Here is an 18715-nt window from a genome sequence, read left to right on the forward strand (position 1 = left end):
GCCGGATTCTAATTTGAAAAAAAAGTCCGGATCCGGTTCCGGCCGGATTCTAATTTGAAAAAAAAGTCCGGTTCCGGCCGGATTCTAATTTGAAAAAAAAGTCCGGGTCCGGTTCCGGCCGGATTCTTACTTGAAAATAAAGTCCGGATCCGGGTCCGGCCGGACCCGAAATTGTGGGTCCGGTACATCACTAGTTCTAACCAGGGTTGCCACTTTACCTGTAATCCTGGACAAACCTGGAAAAACCTGGAATTTGACAATATAGGCAAAAAAACATGGAAAAACCTGGAATTTTAACAATTTTCACATGTTCAGTAGTAAAATTTTGATTTGTCTCAAAAAATCAATCATATAAATAAAAAACTTTTGTCATCATTTTTTTTTTATTTAAAATATATTTAAAGTAGCTTTATCTTTTCAATGTTTTTATACTATTTAACACAGTTTCCTACCTTAAACATAACTTTAAACTAAAAATAGACCAAAAATGTATACTTTTAAAAACCCTTGAGAAATTTGGAACTCCTGGAAAACTTTTTGAAAAAACGAGTGGCAACCCTGTCTAACAAAAAATACAACGTTTTTGTTAAAGATGTTAATCTTCTTATACTATACTTATTATACAAATATATAAACTAGATGAAAATAATTGAAATTTATTTTTGTACTCATTTTCAGTAAAGAATGATGCAACAATCTACATTTATTTGTATGATGTCCTTGAAGTAATTAAGATTTGAAGTTAATTTTTAAGTTTAAATTTTAACCTTAAAAGCAAGTTTCTTGATTTACCGACATCGGGGATAATCTATTTTACCAGCAAGATAGTTGAAACTAGATAATTGAAACTGGATAATTGATCTCATAATACCCTCTAATGAGCAGAACACATTTTCATTAAATTAACTTTTGTACCTGGTCTACCGCCTTGCAGTGTAACCACATTTCTTGTAAAATAGATAACTGTTTCATGTTGTTATCTTCCCTCTGCTGTCAAGATAAACATCTGAAGCAGCTTCAAAAAGTAAATTTATTTATAATGCATGGGTTCTACTGTGAACATCAACCAGAGATAAATATCTAAAAATACCTGGCTGCTTTGATAATGACTTGAAGTTATTTGTTGGTATTGTTTTAAAAGCAATCTAATGTTTTTGATCAACTTATTTCATTTATACCACCTGTGTTGCTTTATACAGCAAAAGTGAAATTACTGTTTAAATAGTTTTTTGTTCTGAAGATACACATCTAAAAGTTGCTTTCTTCAAATGAAATGTTTAAATTATAGTTTTGCCTGAATTTTCTGATGTTAATCACTTAATTTTGAAGTTAATTAAAAATGATTTATTAAGTAAATTTTAATATTTTAATTATTTAAATAATGAACTTCTTGTAAATCATCTTGAACATGGAAATATCCTGTAAATGACTGGAACGTTTATTGATATTATTTTAAAGTCGAATGTATTAGAAAACCGTTTTACTCATGCTTATACATATCAATAATGTGTTGAATTGAAACTACTTATTTTAAAACTCAATTTGACTGTCAATGTAATAATTTCAATCCAAAAAATTCAACAACTAAAAACATGATAAAAAAATAATTTCAAAATGTTTTGTGTTAAACTTTAATATTTAGAGCCACTGTAGTGAAAGCCACATTTCAATGTTTGTATTGTATATTGGCGTGCATTTTAAATTACTACCATCTCTTCACAACGTGTGTTATTCAAACTACTCTGTTATATGTGTGGTTCCTATCTGTTTGTATTATAAACTCAACAGTTTGTTTATACTCTTCATAAAAAAGATGGCTATCTCGAACAGAATTTTCAAGGTTGAACTGAAACCTGTGTGTTAGATGTAAACTGGATAATTTGAAAGGTTATTAGTAAAAGCTGTGTGTGACATATGTTTGTGTGGTTTTTATGGTTTGTTATGTGTCGATGGTTGTTTTTAACGTCAATATTGTTGCGAAATCAACCAAATTTGTTTTCACTCAAAATTTTACACGATTTATTATTGCAGCTTTTAGTGAAAATATTATTATTTATAGAATAAATCATCGTTTATTTGTTCGAAATACTTATTTGTTTAGTTTAACCTTTTTATTGAATGAATTTAAATATATATTTACTTTAGAGTTTGTTGACAAAATATTTGTTTTTATTACTTATATAAAATCTGAAGATTTATTTCAAAAATATATTAATTTTAATAGTATTTGTATGTTTGAAATAGACTGACAATCAAAACTTTACTTTCCTGCTTAATATTAGAATAATTTTATTTCGAATTGAAAGACTTGTGGTTATAATAAACAAGTACAAACTTCATTATAATGTTTCAAATATAACATCAAATCATGTTTCTTATGTTTTATAAACACATTTTAATATGGTAACATAAACCTGTAAAAATCAATATTATGATGCTTCATTGCAAAAATAAAAACTTATGTTATCTTTACTATTAGACTTCTGTATATAAATATTCTACCGACGAGGGTTGATTTATCAAACGATATCCTAGTTATAATATGCAAACAAACAACAGAATACCTTATCAGTAAACCTATTATGCTTCTTATACTATATAATAACAAAAGCTGTTTATATATATATTTTTCAATTATATATATTTACTTAAAACATATTGTTAAAACACTAATTTTAACACACGCTTTCTTTTTAAATTAAATTATTTAATTTTCTATGTATTCTCATGATAATAGTAAGTCATTGTATATTAATAGATGTAATAAAACAGTAGTACTTTTAAATACATTAAATATACTTTTTAGTTTAGTAAAACTGTTAAAATGTTTTTTTTTCTACTAAAACATGTATACTCTTGATAAAACAGAAATTGATTGTGTTAAAGTTTATAAAACATGATATTTATTTCCTTACCTCTACACAAACATGAGTATTAATCATATAGTTTCCTCATTTTAATATGCAAATTAACATCAGTTGTATTTGAATACTAACCAGTATATTATGTGTGGTGTAAAAAATGTTTAGTAGTTTATAAAATAAGATGATTATAAAAGTTTATCATTTAATATAACTTGATTTCTGTCAATTGACTAATCGTTTGGTTCAGATAAAAAATGCTGCTATTGGCTTTAAATACAGTCTATCATTATTTTTTGCTCTTTTGTTTTTTTGCAAATCTTAAGTTGAAAACAACTAAAACTTTATTTATTAATTTTATCATATTAGATATTGTTTTATATTAATTTGTTAAATAATTTTTATCTATTCTATTTTAGAACCTTTTGTTCACAAACAGGTGATTAAAAACAGTGATGTAAATTGTTGTTTAAAAAACACAAAACTTGTATAAATATAACCAAGGACATATAATGTATTTAATAAAAACACGCATATATTTGAGGAAAATCATTCATAATTTAAACTAACGTCATAACTGTAAAATGATTATGAGTGAAAAATTGGATCAATATAAATCAATACGTATATGAGATTCTCTAATCTTTAAAATGAATTTACTGGTATTAGTAAGACAGTTTATGAAATGTTTTTAGTTTAAATTTTATACACAACTTTGGACTGTAATATATAGATAAATTGTACTTACTTATTGAAATATTTCAAATTGTTTTTTTTATAAAAAACTAATTTAAAGTAGTGTTTGTTGAAATGATTTAAATTGTTTTTTATTTTTAATTTTTTTTTATATTTTACCTGTAGGTTATAAAAAGTACAAAACTTATAAATTTTAAGTATACAAATGTTAGCACAAATTAGTAATTGGGTCAATATATGAGTAATATGAAAGTTAAAGTTCTCAATACAGACTGTAAATAAGGTTATTAATGGAGGAAATTACTTAATAGAATGTTGTTTATTAAAGGGGTGTTTTTTGTTAGTACAGCTTAGTTGTTAGTATGTAAATAAATGAATAAAAAAAATTTGGCATAACATATGAGTTTATACATGTTTACAAATTTGTATTAAATTAAAAAAAATGTGTCACTAATATATAAAAGTTTATTGTTTAGTTTAAGTTTTTTTGATGTTTCTTTCAGAAAAGTCTAAACTCCGAAACCTTATTCATCAAATGTATATATACTTGAAAAATTATAAAAACATTTTCTATATTTTAAATCTAAATTGCTTTCAATTAAAATCTTACAAAATAAAACTTTTAGATAGAAACATGAAAAAACACTTTTAATACATTACCACTTATTTATTAAAATAAAATCAAAAAGATTCAGTTTTAAATGAGTAAAGAAAATTGAATAAAATAAATATTGTTAGTAAAAGTCAAATATTACATTCATTTGGCAAATATTTGTTTTACATCGAAGTTGTTTTAAACAACTTTTTAAAATAAGTCGAACTGTTTCGACGAATTTAAAACAAGTTGTTTAAATAAATTTAAATTGTCGCAAACTTTAACATGACATGTTTTAAAATTTGTTTAAATGTTAGGTTTCTAAACTTTAATTTATGTGTAGGTAAGGATTTATTTTATTAAATAATTGCAACTTGCAAAATGAAATTTTAATTTTCATTAAACTTGCGAAAAACCGTAAAATTTTCAAAATAAAAGGAAAACCGATCGATAAGCATTTACCATGTAACAAGAAAGGTTAAACATATTGTTGAAAAAAACTGAAAAATTTTCAAAAATCATTCATAATAAATAAGCACGTCAGCACGCTATATGTAATTGGATCAATAAAAATAAGAATCACACAAACGCTCACATATTAGAAAGCTTCGCATGCGAGCTCTAATCTAATTACCACTGAGAGTCTCATATGTGCCTTATATGAATTTGTTTTTCAAATATGCGCCTGAAACGATTCAATTTTCTCTCTGCGGTGAACATTTTGACACGGTGGTTTCTGAGTCGCGTATTTCGCTGTGAGTGTTGCGGTCTCTTGTATTTTGAAGCTGTATGTTGCAATTTTTCTCTGTAGTGTGGTTTTTCGACACTTTCTGAGGCGGATATTTTGCTGTAAATGTTGTTTTTTTGATGTATATTTTTCACAATTTTTCTTTTGTATAAACGTTTTCTTTACTGTATGAAGCGTTTATTAAACTAGTTCAATTAGTTTAAACTTTTATTTATTTTAATTTTTTTATTCTACTAAAGTGTATGTAGATGTACTTTAATTTTCACATTAGTCTTTTATGAAGGAAAATAAGAAATGCCCTTATTTAAATTTGATTGATGCTGTTTTTAGTGTTTAATTAATTTAGTATATTCCATTTAACATTTAATTTAGTTACTAAAACTCTTTATAAAATATCGTAGTTTTAATCAATTGTATATAGTTTAATAATAAAATAGTTTTCCATTATAAGGAATAAAAACCAAATATTAAAAAAAAATACCAGTATGGTTATATAAGTACTAAAGGTAACATTCTTTTGAATTGAATGACTTATACAGTTGAGTCATTCTAGTAGTGCTTAAAATGAGCACACTTGAAATTTGTTGACGAATTTTGTTTGATCAAACATAAATTTAATTAAACTCCATAAATTAAGAACTATGCAAGCTTAATTGAAGTAAAGTACAAAATATAACATAAACATTTGAAAAAAGTTTTATTAATTTGTGTAATGTACTTATTTAAAAGCTTGGCTGTTTTATACATCGAATATGTACTTGAAAAGTTTTTTTTGTCATTTTTTATTTGAGTACTTTAATTGAAAGTTTCTAATTGTATCAAAGGCTTGTCCCTGTTTATTAATTAACTCTTCAAACTATTTTATTGTCGTTTATTTTTTTGTATTGAAAAATTAGTATTTTTAAAACTGTAAATTGAGTAAATAAAAAATCTAAAAAATAGAAAAACATTATTTGATTTAATGTTTTCCAAATTTAAACTTGATATTTTGACTTAAAACAAGTAAAAAAATCTAGTTGCTTTAACATTTGCTTACTTTTATCTATCATATCTCAGAATTATTTAATAACTTTATAACATGAAATATTTTAATATAAACAATGTACAAAAGTTTATTAAAATTTTAAAATAATTTTTTAATTTTAAGTAAAGAAATAAGTTTCAAGTTCCAAAAAAATTAAAATTGACTGTCTGAAAAAAAGAAAAACTTTTGTAACTTAGACTAATGTATTCTACTAAACCTTAATGACTGAACTTTTTAATTATTTCAGCCACTAGTTTTATATTACACATGTTTAATTTTATTTTTCCGGCTAAAACTTCCGACAAACTTATTTTTAGCTTAAAAAGTTCTATATTTGGTTTTATTAAACCAACTTTGTTTTTATCATTCACTTATTTTTATCTTGATATTTTTTTATTCTAGTAAAAAACAATAACAAACTTAATATTTTTTAATAGAGTTCAGCTTAATATATTTTTAATTAATTAAAAAATAATATTTTTTAGAGTTCTGCCTCTCCACACATATCAACAACAAGTTTAAATGATAAAAAGAAAACTTCACTAAATCCACCAAATAATAAACGTTTGAAAACTGATGATGCTAAAGTAAGTTTATTTTTACATTTACTTTAAACACTTATTGTTCTATTACTTTGTATAACTATACAACGATATTTATATAGTTATATAGCTGTTTTGTGGAAGTGTTAGTATTTATGAATTATTTTAATTAGAATACAAGTAAGTGTCAATTACTTTAAAATACCGCTAAAGAACAACATTTACATTAATATATTGTGAAAATATCTTTGTAAATTTTACATCTTATAATTATGTATTACTTTGTCTATTACCAGCTTTTTTTGATAACAAAATTTGAAACACTTTGCATAATATTATTTAATTATATCTCACTTAGTTTTTTAAGAAGTCTTTGAAAACTTAAACTTTTGAAACCAAAACTATCAAAACAAAATTTCTTATTTTTGCAAACGTATACAGCTGTTAAAGCAAAGATGGTATAGCAAATGCTAAATTATTGATGATAATCTTTTTTTCACTTCAAATAACTTCAAAGACTTGGAAAGTTTGTGTATTTCAAAAGTATTTTGTAGATTTCACAAAATATTATTTCAATCATGTACACAGTCTATATCAACTGGCAAAATTTTAACAATTATATCTGTCTAAAAAGATTTTTTCTCATGATAAAAAAACCAAAACATCAATAAAGTTGATAAAACTGATTTTTTTGTGTGAGACTTATTAAAAGCTGTTTTGGAAAGATTTCAGCGAATTACATTGTGTCAATTAAACAGATAAGATAACAAGTAGTTCCAAATTTATAAAATCAATCAGTTTAAAAAGACAAGTATTTGTTTAAAGTTAACAGATAAGAAACCGTTGCTGATAGTTTCTCAAAAAATAATTGAGCTTTAAAAACTTAAAAAAAAAACTTAATAAAAACATTCATAAACTTTTAGAAATAGAAACTACTGTAAAAAGAAGGTAAAACTGAAAGTGTTTTTGTTAAAATTATTATTAGTTATGGTAGACACAAGGATCTTTTTTTGTATAAATGCAATAATATTAAAAATAATCAATGACTGTCCTTGGATTTTGTTTTAGACTTAATGAACTAGTTTTAACTAAAGTTTCAATAACTTTCAACAGTTTAAATCGCTTATTTTTAAGTATGGGAAAAATTGTTATATAAAAATATTGAAAACTCAATCAAAGATAAAAGACTATCCTTTAATTATAAAAAGGTTTAAAACATTTATTTTAAGGTCATGATAAAAATATTTATTTAAGTAATGTAAAACCGGTTTGACAGTAAGAACTATTTTAAAGCTTGAGAAAATTTAGGCAGTATTAATCATCAAATTGGACGAATAAGTTTAAAAATAGCATTTAATTAAGTTATCACAATAAAAAGTGATTCATCCGTTTTAAGGTTGTCAAAAAACGTTTTTCAGTAAAAATAAAATTCTAAAAAGTTGGGCCTAATTTGTAAACTTTAAGTTTCAAAAAAAAAAAGAGTTGCAGTTTACTTTAGTAGGTTTAAAAATAGCCTTAAATTGAATAAATTTAATTAAAAGTGATTCATTTGGCTTCGGGTTGTCAAAAATAGTTTCAATTAAAAAAAAAATTAACTTTTTTGTAAAGGTTCAAGATTCAAAAAAAGAGGAATTTCAGTTTACACTAAATTAAAAAAAAAACTATATTAAAGTTATATAAAGTGCAATAAAGTTTACTAACTGTTAATATCAACTGCCAACAATCAAACAAATCCTCATGGGAATTCCAATAATAAATATTATAATATGTTGCATACTAATAGTTGGTCACTTTAGACTACAAACAATCCATTATAACGAGATTAATTTCGTAATCTCACCGTACCTAAGTTTTAATTGACAACTTGTTATTGGTTTAAAATCTAGTTATAGAATGTTAGTATGGTTAAAAACGTAAGAAGTACAAATTTATTTCAAAAACTAATTTTATATTAAAAAAATTGTTAAAGGTGACTACGATTTTTTTAAAGTGTTTAAAGTTGTATTTAAAAGTGAGTTTTTATTTATAAATAATTTTTTTAATATTTTAATTGTCATAATATAAAACAATGTTTCTATTAACAAAAGATGATAAGTATTCAATTGAATTTCAAATTTAAACTTGTTTAATCTTTACAATATGTAACCTCTGTGACCAAACTCAGTAAATTCAACTTCCTCTGCAGACTAATACAAACAGCAATAAATCAAATATAATCTAAAAAAGTAATCAGTACAATTATTTGCAACTTTATTCCGAGTATTTCTAATACTATTCAAAATATTAAATAGGTGAACAGTTTAAATAATACTATTCGCTTTGATAAAAAAACTACCTTATTAGTCTTACTCATGTTTTAAGTTCAAAAACTGAAATTTCAACTTCCTTTCCAGACTAATACAAACCTCAATAAATCAAATAAAAATGAAAAAAGTAATACAATTAATTACTAGCTAACTTTATAGCAAGTACTTTAATAAAAAGTACTTAAAACTGTTTAAGTAGGGGAATAGTTTAAAGTACACTATTGGTTCCGATTAGAAAAAAATCTGGTTTATTAATTTTACTCATGTTTAAGTTCAAAAACAGTAAATAACATTACTAAATAATTTGATATAACTTCCTTTGCAGACTAATATAAACAAAATACATAATTAATTACTGTTTACAAGTAAACTTTGCTCACATTACTTAAATTATTACGTTGAATTAAGTCTTAATAAGTTTTTAATGATCTTATCCTGGTCATCAAACTAATTGGTTTTGTAATTAAATGATTTTTTACCCTTTGTATTTCGTTTTATTATACTTCTCAAATGTTGTTTTTTTATCTTTCATTTTAATTACAAAATAAATTATATATTTTCTTTACAATCGGTAATGGACCTCGGTGTTTAGTTTACGTCGAAATATGATTTGAACAGTCTTATTTTCCTATACATTAAAAATTATTTTTTTAAATTTTTTTAACAGTCAGTGAGTGACCACAGTGACGCGAATGACGTAATAGTTGACGTTGAAGACGACCAGCAAAAAGCCCCTAATAAGAAAATAAACGAGCAAGAAAGGTAAATTGATGTTAAATATCAATGCATAATAATATAGTATTTCTTATATTAGTTATAGTAAATACACCTACCAAGAAAATAAACGATCAATAAAGGTATATTGATGTATATTGTTAATGTATAATTATTTTTATTTATTTAAGTTGTTTGTTATTATGTGTTTTTTTGAATAAGCTATCATTTTTTAATTGTTAAGAAGTTTGAAATTTTTTGTGAAATTTCATCATTCAGAACTAAAAATAATTTCAAAAAGTAGATAGTATTCAGAAATACATATAAGTTTATTACTTTAACGAGATTTCAATACTTATGAAGTGACAACAATGTACTGATAACAAATCAAACATAATTTTCACACAAAACTGAAGAATACGAGCCACTTTGAAATTACTGAAAAATATATCAACTTTATTGTAATCAGCTTATCATGAAAACGTTTGAACACAAAAGTTCAGTATTCAAAACAATATGTTGTAGATAAGATCTGCACATGTTAAAAACGTGCTGTTTTCACATGTGCTCTTGTTTTGTAATAATATAAAATATATTTATTTTTATCACTAACCAGTCAGATAGTACAAGATCTTTTTATCTGATTTTAATTATGTTACAAAACATTAAAATGATAACAATGTCGGTTTGAATTCATAGAGTATTGTTAAAACCACATGCTTGTTTTATAAACAAATTTTTTGTAAAAAAAATGTCAATGATATATAAGTGTTGTTCAAATGTTTTGATCTGATTAAAATAATATTTAAAGATCATTTTAGTAATAAGAAGTTTGAATTTTATAGTAGAACTCTAAAAGATAATAATTATTTAACAAAAACAAAAACGAGTGTGCTATTTAAATTTTCAAATGTATATAATCATTTAGTTATTTAAAAAAACATAAACTATTTAAGTTGTTAATAAAATTTTCAAACATTATAAAAGTGGTTATGTTGATATCAAAGTATATAAAATATAATTTCAATCAAATTAAAAACGTGTAGTGGTAATCAAATATTATGAGAAATGTTCTCTTTATTTTATAGCAAACAACACGTTTGTACGAATAAATATAAATATTTTAATTATTAAGTGTATAAAACACTATAAATGTATTAATTTTTAATGATATGAATGAAAAACGTGTTGTATTAACATGTAGATGTTTTACCACTATTGTAGTACATACAAGTAAATCAGAATTAAAAATAAATTCTATTTACCAACTGTAGAACTATTGTATAAAACTTTGAAATAGAACAAAAGGTTATACATCTCAATGTTTATGTTTGTTATAATATTTTCAATCAACTTTAAAAGTGTATATGTACCCAAACAATATTTTTAAAAATATTAAAAATCGTGAAATATAAACTTACATGGTATAAGTATTTAAATATCAATTGTAAAAACGAAAACTTATGTTGTGATAGTAAATATAAAAAAAAGCTTGATTTAAAGTAAAAGTGTTTTTTTAAACATTTATATGTGTTTATAAACTTCTTTTGTTTACATGTACTATACATAAGTATATTAAATTAAGAAACATTTAGATTATTCCTGTATTATGTAAAACCAAAAACTTGTTATGGTTTTAAATGAAAAACTCTTAAAGTAAAGTAAAAAATATTTTATTTTTACCAACATGTAAAGGTGTATATTTATTAGTATTATTATATATTATATTAATTATATTATTAGTATTGAAAAAAAAAAGCTAATACCAACTGTATGAACACAAAATTATTGTGACAGTAAATTTGAAAACCTTGGTTAAAAATAAAAATTTTTTTCAACATGCTAAGGTGTATACATATATACTTGTACTATACATTCAATATAAAACTGAGTGTAAATGTTCAAATATTGTGGTGAACAGCAAACAAATACCAAATTTTATATTTGCAAACATGTATTTGCTCAAAGAGGCGTATTAAATCACCTCATACAATTTTGTACAAACATTTTAGTTGACTTTATTAAGTAAATTTAAAATATTGTTTTTTTGTGGTCTCATGTTTGATTTTTATTGAAACCACTTTGTTAGCTAAACGTTATTTAATAGTTTTAAGATTGAATTTTGATTAATTTTTGGGCTTTAGATGCGTTACAACTTGATTTGTTTTATAATTGAAACAACTTTTTATGCCTTTGAACCTAATTTATAACATTTTATAGTTTTTAGATAAATTTGTGATTAATTTGTTTGTTGTTTAATCACTTTTTTTTTTATCGGTCGGGGAAAGCTTAAAAGGGTTATTATAAAAATAAATAAAAGACTTGTACAAATTGATATCTAACAATTTTTATTTATCATTGTCAATTATTTAGGCATTTCATACAATTTTAATCAGTTATAACTTATTTTAAACTATAACAAACATACTTTAATAAAGATGTTGTTAATACTTTAACTTTTGTGTGGTTTGTTGACTATTCAAATGGGTGATACGAATTGACGTTTGATTATTTTATTTTTCTGGTGGATTGTTTAATAAGAAATAACTTTTATTTAAATCATTTTTAAACACATTTAGTTCGAATTATATTGTTTGTACAAAATAAGAATTTAAAGATTGTTCATAAATAAGAAAATTTCAATGAAATTTACATGAATGAAAATTTCTTCATACTATTGACTTGATTTTAGCAATAAATTTTTTTTTTACCTATAATTTAAAAGAGAAAGTATTTTTGGTTTCATTTTTATCATTTGCAAAACAAACTTGTATGTAAAGTTGAAATGTGTATTTAGAATTATAGTAATTTGAAACATGATTTTTGTAAAAGCTCTTGAAATGTGATGTTTGCCAATATATTAAGTAAACATGAAGATTACTGTAAATAGCGACAGCAGATATACTAACGTAAGTAAATAAGTTTTGTGGTTTTTGTTATAATATCAGTAAATAGCAACTGAATAAGTTGAAAAATCACGTGTAATGTTAATAAAACTGTTTACAAACTTTTAATAACATAAAACAAATTAGTTTAATTGTTTTGTTAATTGTCACTTAAACAAACTTTTGGTAGAATAGTTTTAAACAAAAACATTATAAAATAACAAGAGAAATAAATTATTAATTAACTTACATTTATAAGTTAATTATTCTAAAAATACTACTAAAAAAACAAGTTAAACATTGCATATAAAATTATTAAACTCTTTAGCTATCAGTTTAAAATTACACTGTCTGAAAGGTGAAATGTATTTAATTATAAAATAAAATTAAACTCTGTATTCAATTAATTGATGGTTTAGAACGGAAACAATCACAACAAATATTAATACTTGACTTTGATAATTGGCATAAATACAAGCACAACTTTTAAATAAGAAATAAATTATAAAAATATACTTCACCAACATAAAAAAGAAATATATTTGTATCCGTAGCAAAAACATTTATTGAGTTTTAGTAAGATAATTACTAACTATGTGTTTAAAAATTAATTACATTTAAAATTGTATTAATATTTAACTTTATAGTTTTTCATCAATACAGGTATAACTTTGAAATTAAAAATTAATTGTAACAAAATTATTTTCATCAACATAAAAATTATATACAGATTAATATCTGCGGTGCAAATCTTTATGAAGTTTTAAGCAGGTAATTACTAACTTTTAATGGCTTTAATTGTGAAATTAAAAAGTATTTTATCTTAAACATCAAATAAAAAAAAAACATTTAATTAAAATTTACTGATTTCACACATTTTCGCAAAAACAGAACATAATTGATAAAATGAATTATTTTGACACAAACAAATTTTACACGTTAAATCCTCTATTAATTGAAATAAATTACAGATTACCGAGAAATCCAAGTTAAAAGTGCGAAAATCATGATCATTCATAATATAAATCACTTCTTAGCAAATTACTATTTTCACACATGTGTACATAAAAAATAATATATTTATATAATTATTTTGATATCAACTGAAATTACAAGTTTAAATCCTCCATCAATTAAAACTAAATTATCAGTTTAAAAAAATCCGACAAATTTTGATGAGAATTATTCACTACAGAGCATATTTAAGCAATGGCACACCTAATTAAGTTTGAATACCAAACAAAATTTGAAATCTTTGCAAATAATTAGGTCGCACCTCTAATAAGTGTATAATCAATTGAAAACATTTATCTCGGTCGTTATCACCAATTACTCACGATAATTATAATCTTATTGATGTTATCCAATTTATTTCAACTATTAAGTTTGAATTTTCATAGTTTTTTCTCTTAACGAATCTTTTAACGTTTCAGAAACAAATAAGTTTTTTAATCACTACGTTTAACATAAAACATTTGTACGTAATTAATTGTTTTATACTACTTTATTTAGTTGTACAGTTTAGAAGCATTTGCTTTAAATTATCACAGTAATAATTCATAAAATAAAGGAATAACAGCTTTAATACTGGAATAAAGGTTTTATTTAGGTTAGAGGTTAGAAAAAACTCATAAAATAATCTAAACTCATTAATTTTAAGCCCAAGAAAACACAAAATTTAATGTTAATAAAACTCAGTATTTAACAAAATAAGGTTGGTAATTATTTGGTTTTAAACTACGCACTTAAAAACCATTAATCCACCACTAATTACAACTGTGGTAAAAATTTGGTAACACATTTAATTGAATTATAATTGCTTCTTGAGTTGGAAGGCGAATAAAGAAAATTTTAATTTGGCACAACATACTGAACAGGAAAACTGATAACAAACAATTAATCTTATACAAACTTTATCTAACTCAAAAGATTAAATCTAACAAGTCTGAATCAATTAAGCAATTAAAATAAGATTAGTGTAAAATCAAACATGTTTACTAGTTACAACTTGTGAAGCTAAAACTTGATATAAATTGTATTTATAAATTAATTTTAAACACTTTCCCCTTACAAACAAATTAAAAACTAGTTATTTTGAAGTTTTAACTTGTTACCAGTTAAGACATCCTAGCACATGAAATATACAGCAAATATATAAGCACATACACTTAATATATCATCATCTTTTAACAAATCCCTTCAATCTTTTGTGGTAGTAAACTAACTCACGTGTCAAAAATTTGTCTATTTTCTTTTTAATATATAAATACAGACTTTAAACAAGTACTTACTTGCAAATAGTTACCAAATGCATAAAATAATACATTTACCTAAGTACACTACAAGTCTATAATGTTAGAATACAAACCTTATGTATTTTAAAATGTAACAGATTATCAAGCATATTAAGTTACTTCAATCAAGCAATTAAAATAAGATTATAAAGGATACAAAACCTATTAACTTGAAACATGTTTAATAAATATTTAAGCACGTACACATAATAAATCTTCATACAAACTTTTCTACATCACAAATCTATTTAATCTTTTGTGGTAATTGTGGTTATGCGTTGTTCCTATTTAAGCATACACAAGTTTTGGTGCCAAAAAATCATAAAGTTTAAATCAAAACACAAGACATCACTAATCTGTTATATTAAAAACCTAAATCACTAAGGATTGAACATTTAAATTTATAATCAACAAAGCAATTAAAAGGAGATTATTGTTCGATGCGAAATTTTACTTGTAACATTTATGTTAAGCTTTCACCAAATCACGTACAAGTAATAAATCTTCTTACAAACTTCTGACAAATCTACCTGATCTTCTGTAATAGAAATAAATGAGGCAGTCAAAATGTCTATTTTCTATTTCGTGTATAAACACACACATTTATTTTTACAAGTTGCTAATTTGAAACATACACTCACGTAGATGTAAGACTTAACTTTTGTAACAAATCCATTTAATCTTTTGCGGTAATTTTGTGGTTATGTGTTGTTACTGCTTATTAAGTGTACAATTGTATGCAATGCCAACAAATTAGTTGTTGCAACACTACTTGTTAGCTCTTTTGTAACTAATTTATTTAGTTCAATTAATAAATGTAAATAATTAATAATTTCAGTTTGAGTTTTTGCCTAAGTGGTTTATGGAAATTTTGAGTTGTGTTTTCATATTACATGTTGTTGTCTTAAGCTAGTAGGTTGTTAAAAAAAGTTTTTGTAAAAGTTTTCTTATAGAAAGCATAATAACTCTATAAAGTATTTAAAATTATATTATATTGAAATTTAAGAGAATAAATTATGTATGGATGTATACAAAATTAAAACAAAAATTAACAAAGTTAATCAAACTCATAGTTTTATAAACATAAAAATAAAATAATAATTAAAATTATAAAACTAATTTTATGGTTTAATAAAACGTGGAACATAGTTTCATATATCGAAAAGGTTTTGTTAAATTTATTGAGTAGGTAGTAAAATGTTTCCTGTTTGAATATTGCCATTAAAAATCTATTGTATTTCTGTGAATATTTTTACAGTAAAATATTGCTGTTATAGTTTATACTGTATATAACTGTTTAGTTGTGAATATTTTTTTTTTCAAATATCTATTATAATTTACATAGTATTATAACTCTTACTTTTGTGAATAATTTTAATAATAAGAAACACTTTATTGTGTAAGCTTTGAATAATTATTTTCTAAATAATAACTAAGCTACAACTTACCCAAATAAAACAAACACAATTGAAAATTTTCTATGTATTTTTTTATTCTGACCAAGAATTGGTTTAATTTGATAAAGTGTATGAAAATATATATTCAAATTATATCAACATCTATTTTATAATGGAAATTTTGTTAATTTTATATAAGAAATTACTTTTACATAGGAAATTTTGTTCAATTTATATAAGAAATAATTATTATGTTGGAAATTTTGTTCAACTTATATAAGAAATTATTATTATTTTGGAAATTTTGTTCAATTTATAGAAGAAATTATTATTATGTTAGAAATTTTGTTGAAACTATATAAGAAATTATTATTATGTTGGAAATTTTGTTCAATTTATATAAGAAATAATTATTATGTTGGAAATTTTGTTCGATTTATATAAGAAATAATTATTATGTTGGAAATTTTGTTCAATTTATATAAGAAATTATTATTATATTGGAAATTTTGTTCAAGTTATATAAGAAATTATTATTATTTTAAAAATTTTGTTCAATTTATATAATAAATTATTATTATCTTGGAAATTTTGTGCAATTTATATAAGAAATTATTATTATTTTGGAAATTTTGTTCAATTTATATAAGAAATTATTATTATTTTGGAAATTTGTTCAATTTTTATAAGAAATTATTATTATTTTGGAAATTTTGTTCAATTTATATAAGAAAATATTATTATTTTGGAAATTTTGTTCAATTTATATAAGAAATTATTATTATTTTGGAAATTTTGTTCAATTTATATAAGAAATTATTATTATTTTGGAAATTTGTTCAATTTATATAAGAAATTATTATTATTTTGGAAATTTTGTTCAATTTATATAAGAAATTATTATTATGTTGGAAATTTTGATCAATTTATATAGGCAATTATTATTATTTTGGAAATTTTGTTCAATTTATATAAGAATTATTATTATTTTGGAAATTTTGTTCAATATATATAAGAAATTATTATTATTTTGGAAATTTTGTTCAATTTATATAAGAAATTATTATTATTTTGGAAATTTTGTTCAATTTATATAAGAAATTATTATTGTTTTTGGAAATTTTGTTCAATTTATATAAGAAATTATTATTATTTTGGAAATTTTGTTCAATTTATATAAGAAATTATTATTATTTTGGAAATTTTGTTCGATTTATATAAGAAATTATTATTATGTTGGAAATTTTGTTCAATTTATATAAGAAATTATTATTGTTTTTGGAAATTTTGTTCAATTTATATAAGAAATTATTATTATTTTGGAAATTTTGTTCAATTTATATAAGAAATTATTATTATTTTGGAAATTTTGTTCGATTTATATAAGAAATTATGATTATGTTGGAAATTTTGTTCAATTTATATAAGAAATTATTATTATTTTGGAAATTTTGTTCAATTTATATAAGAAATTATTATTATTTTGGAAATTTTGTTCAATTTATATAAGAAATTATTATTATTTTGGAAATTTTGTTCAATTTATATAAGAAATTGTTATTATTTTGGAAATTTTGTTCAATTTATATAAGAAATTATTATTATTTTGGAAATTTCGTTCAATTTATATAAGAAATTATTATTATGTTGGAAATTTTGTTTAATTTATATAAGAAATTATTATTATTTTGGAAATTTTGTTCAATTTATATAAGAAATTATTATTATTTTGGAAGTTTTGTTCAATTTATATAATAAATTATTATTATTTTGGAAATTTCGTTCAATTCATATAAGAAATTATTATTATTTTTGAAACTTTGTTCAATTTATATAAGAAATTATTATTTTGGAAATTTTGTTCAATTTATATAAGAAATTATTATTATTTTGGAAATTTTGTTCAATTTATATAAGAAATTATTATTATTTTGGAAATTTTGTTCAATTTATATAAGAAATTATTATTATTTTGGAAGTTTTGTTCAATTTATATAATAAATTATTATTATTTTGGAAATTTCGTTCAATTCATATAAGAAATTATTATTATTTTTGAAACTTTGTTCAATTTATATAAGAAATTATTATTATTTTGGAAATTTTGTTCAATTTATATAATAAATTATCATTACTTTGGAAATTTTGTTCAATATATATAAGAAATAATTATTATTTTGAAAATTTTGTTCAATTTATATAAGAAATAATTATTATGTTGGAAATTTTGTTCAATTTATATAAGAAATTATTATTATTTTGGAAATTTTGTTCAATTTATATAAGAAATTATTATTATGTTGGAAATTTTGTTCAATTTATATAAGAAATTATTATTATGTTGGAAATTTTGTTCAATTTATATAAGAAATTATTATTATGTTGGAAATTTTGTTCAATTTATATAAGAAATAATTATTATGTTGGAAATTTTGTTCAATTTATATAAGAAATTATTATTATTTTGGAAATTTTGTTCAATTTATATAAGAAATTATTATTATGTTGGAAATTTTGTTCAATTTATATAAGAAATTATTATTATGTTGGAAATTTTGTTCAATTTATATAAGAAATTATTATTATGTTGGAAATTTTGTTCAATTTATATAAGAAATTATTATTATTTTGGAAATTTTGTTCAATTTATATA

General features: G+C 22.0%; 1 protein-coding gene across 1 annotated transcript in view; it reads left to right on the forward strand.

Moving 5' to 3' along the window:
- Window positions 1-1813: 1813 nt before the first annotated feature.
- The window catches only part of LOC145844083 (transducin-like enhancer protein 4), a 32792-nt gene continuing 15890 nt past the window's right edge, over window positions 1814-18715 (forward strand). Inside the window, exons 1-3 of the mRNA XM_082951469.1 lie at window positions 1814-1855; window positions 6410-6511; window positions 9440-9534. Coding sequence (XP_082807595.1) covers window positions 1814-1855; window positions 6410-6511; window positions 9440-9534 — 239 coding nt within the window. The remainder of the gene's footprint in view (window positions 1856-6409; window positions 6512-9439; window positions 9535-18715) is intronic.

The sequence above is a fragment of the Thalia democratica genome, chromosome 1 (assembly GCF_965202585.1).
Source record: "Thalia democratica chromosome 1, ktThaDemo2.hap1.1, whole genome shotgun sequence".
In the NCBI taxonomy this organism is placed as follows: domain Eukaryota; kingdom Metazoa; phylum Chordata; class Thaliacea; order Salpida; family Salpidae; genus Thalia; species Thalia democratica.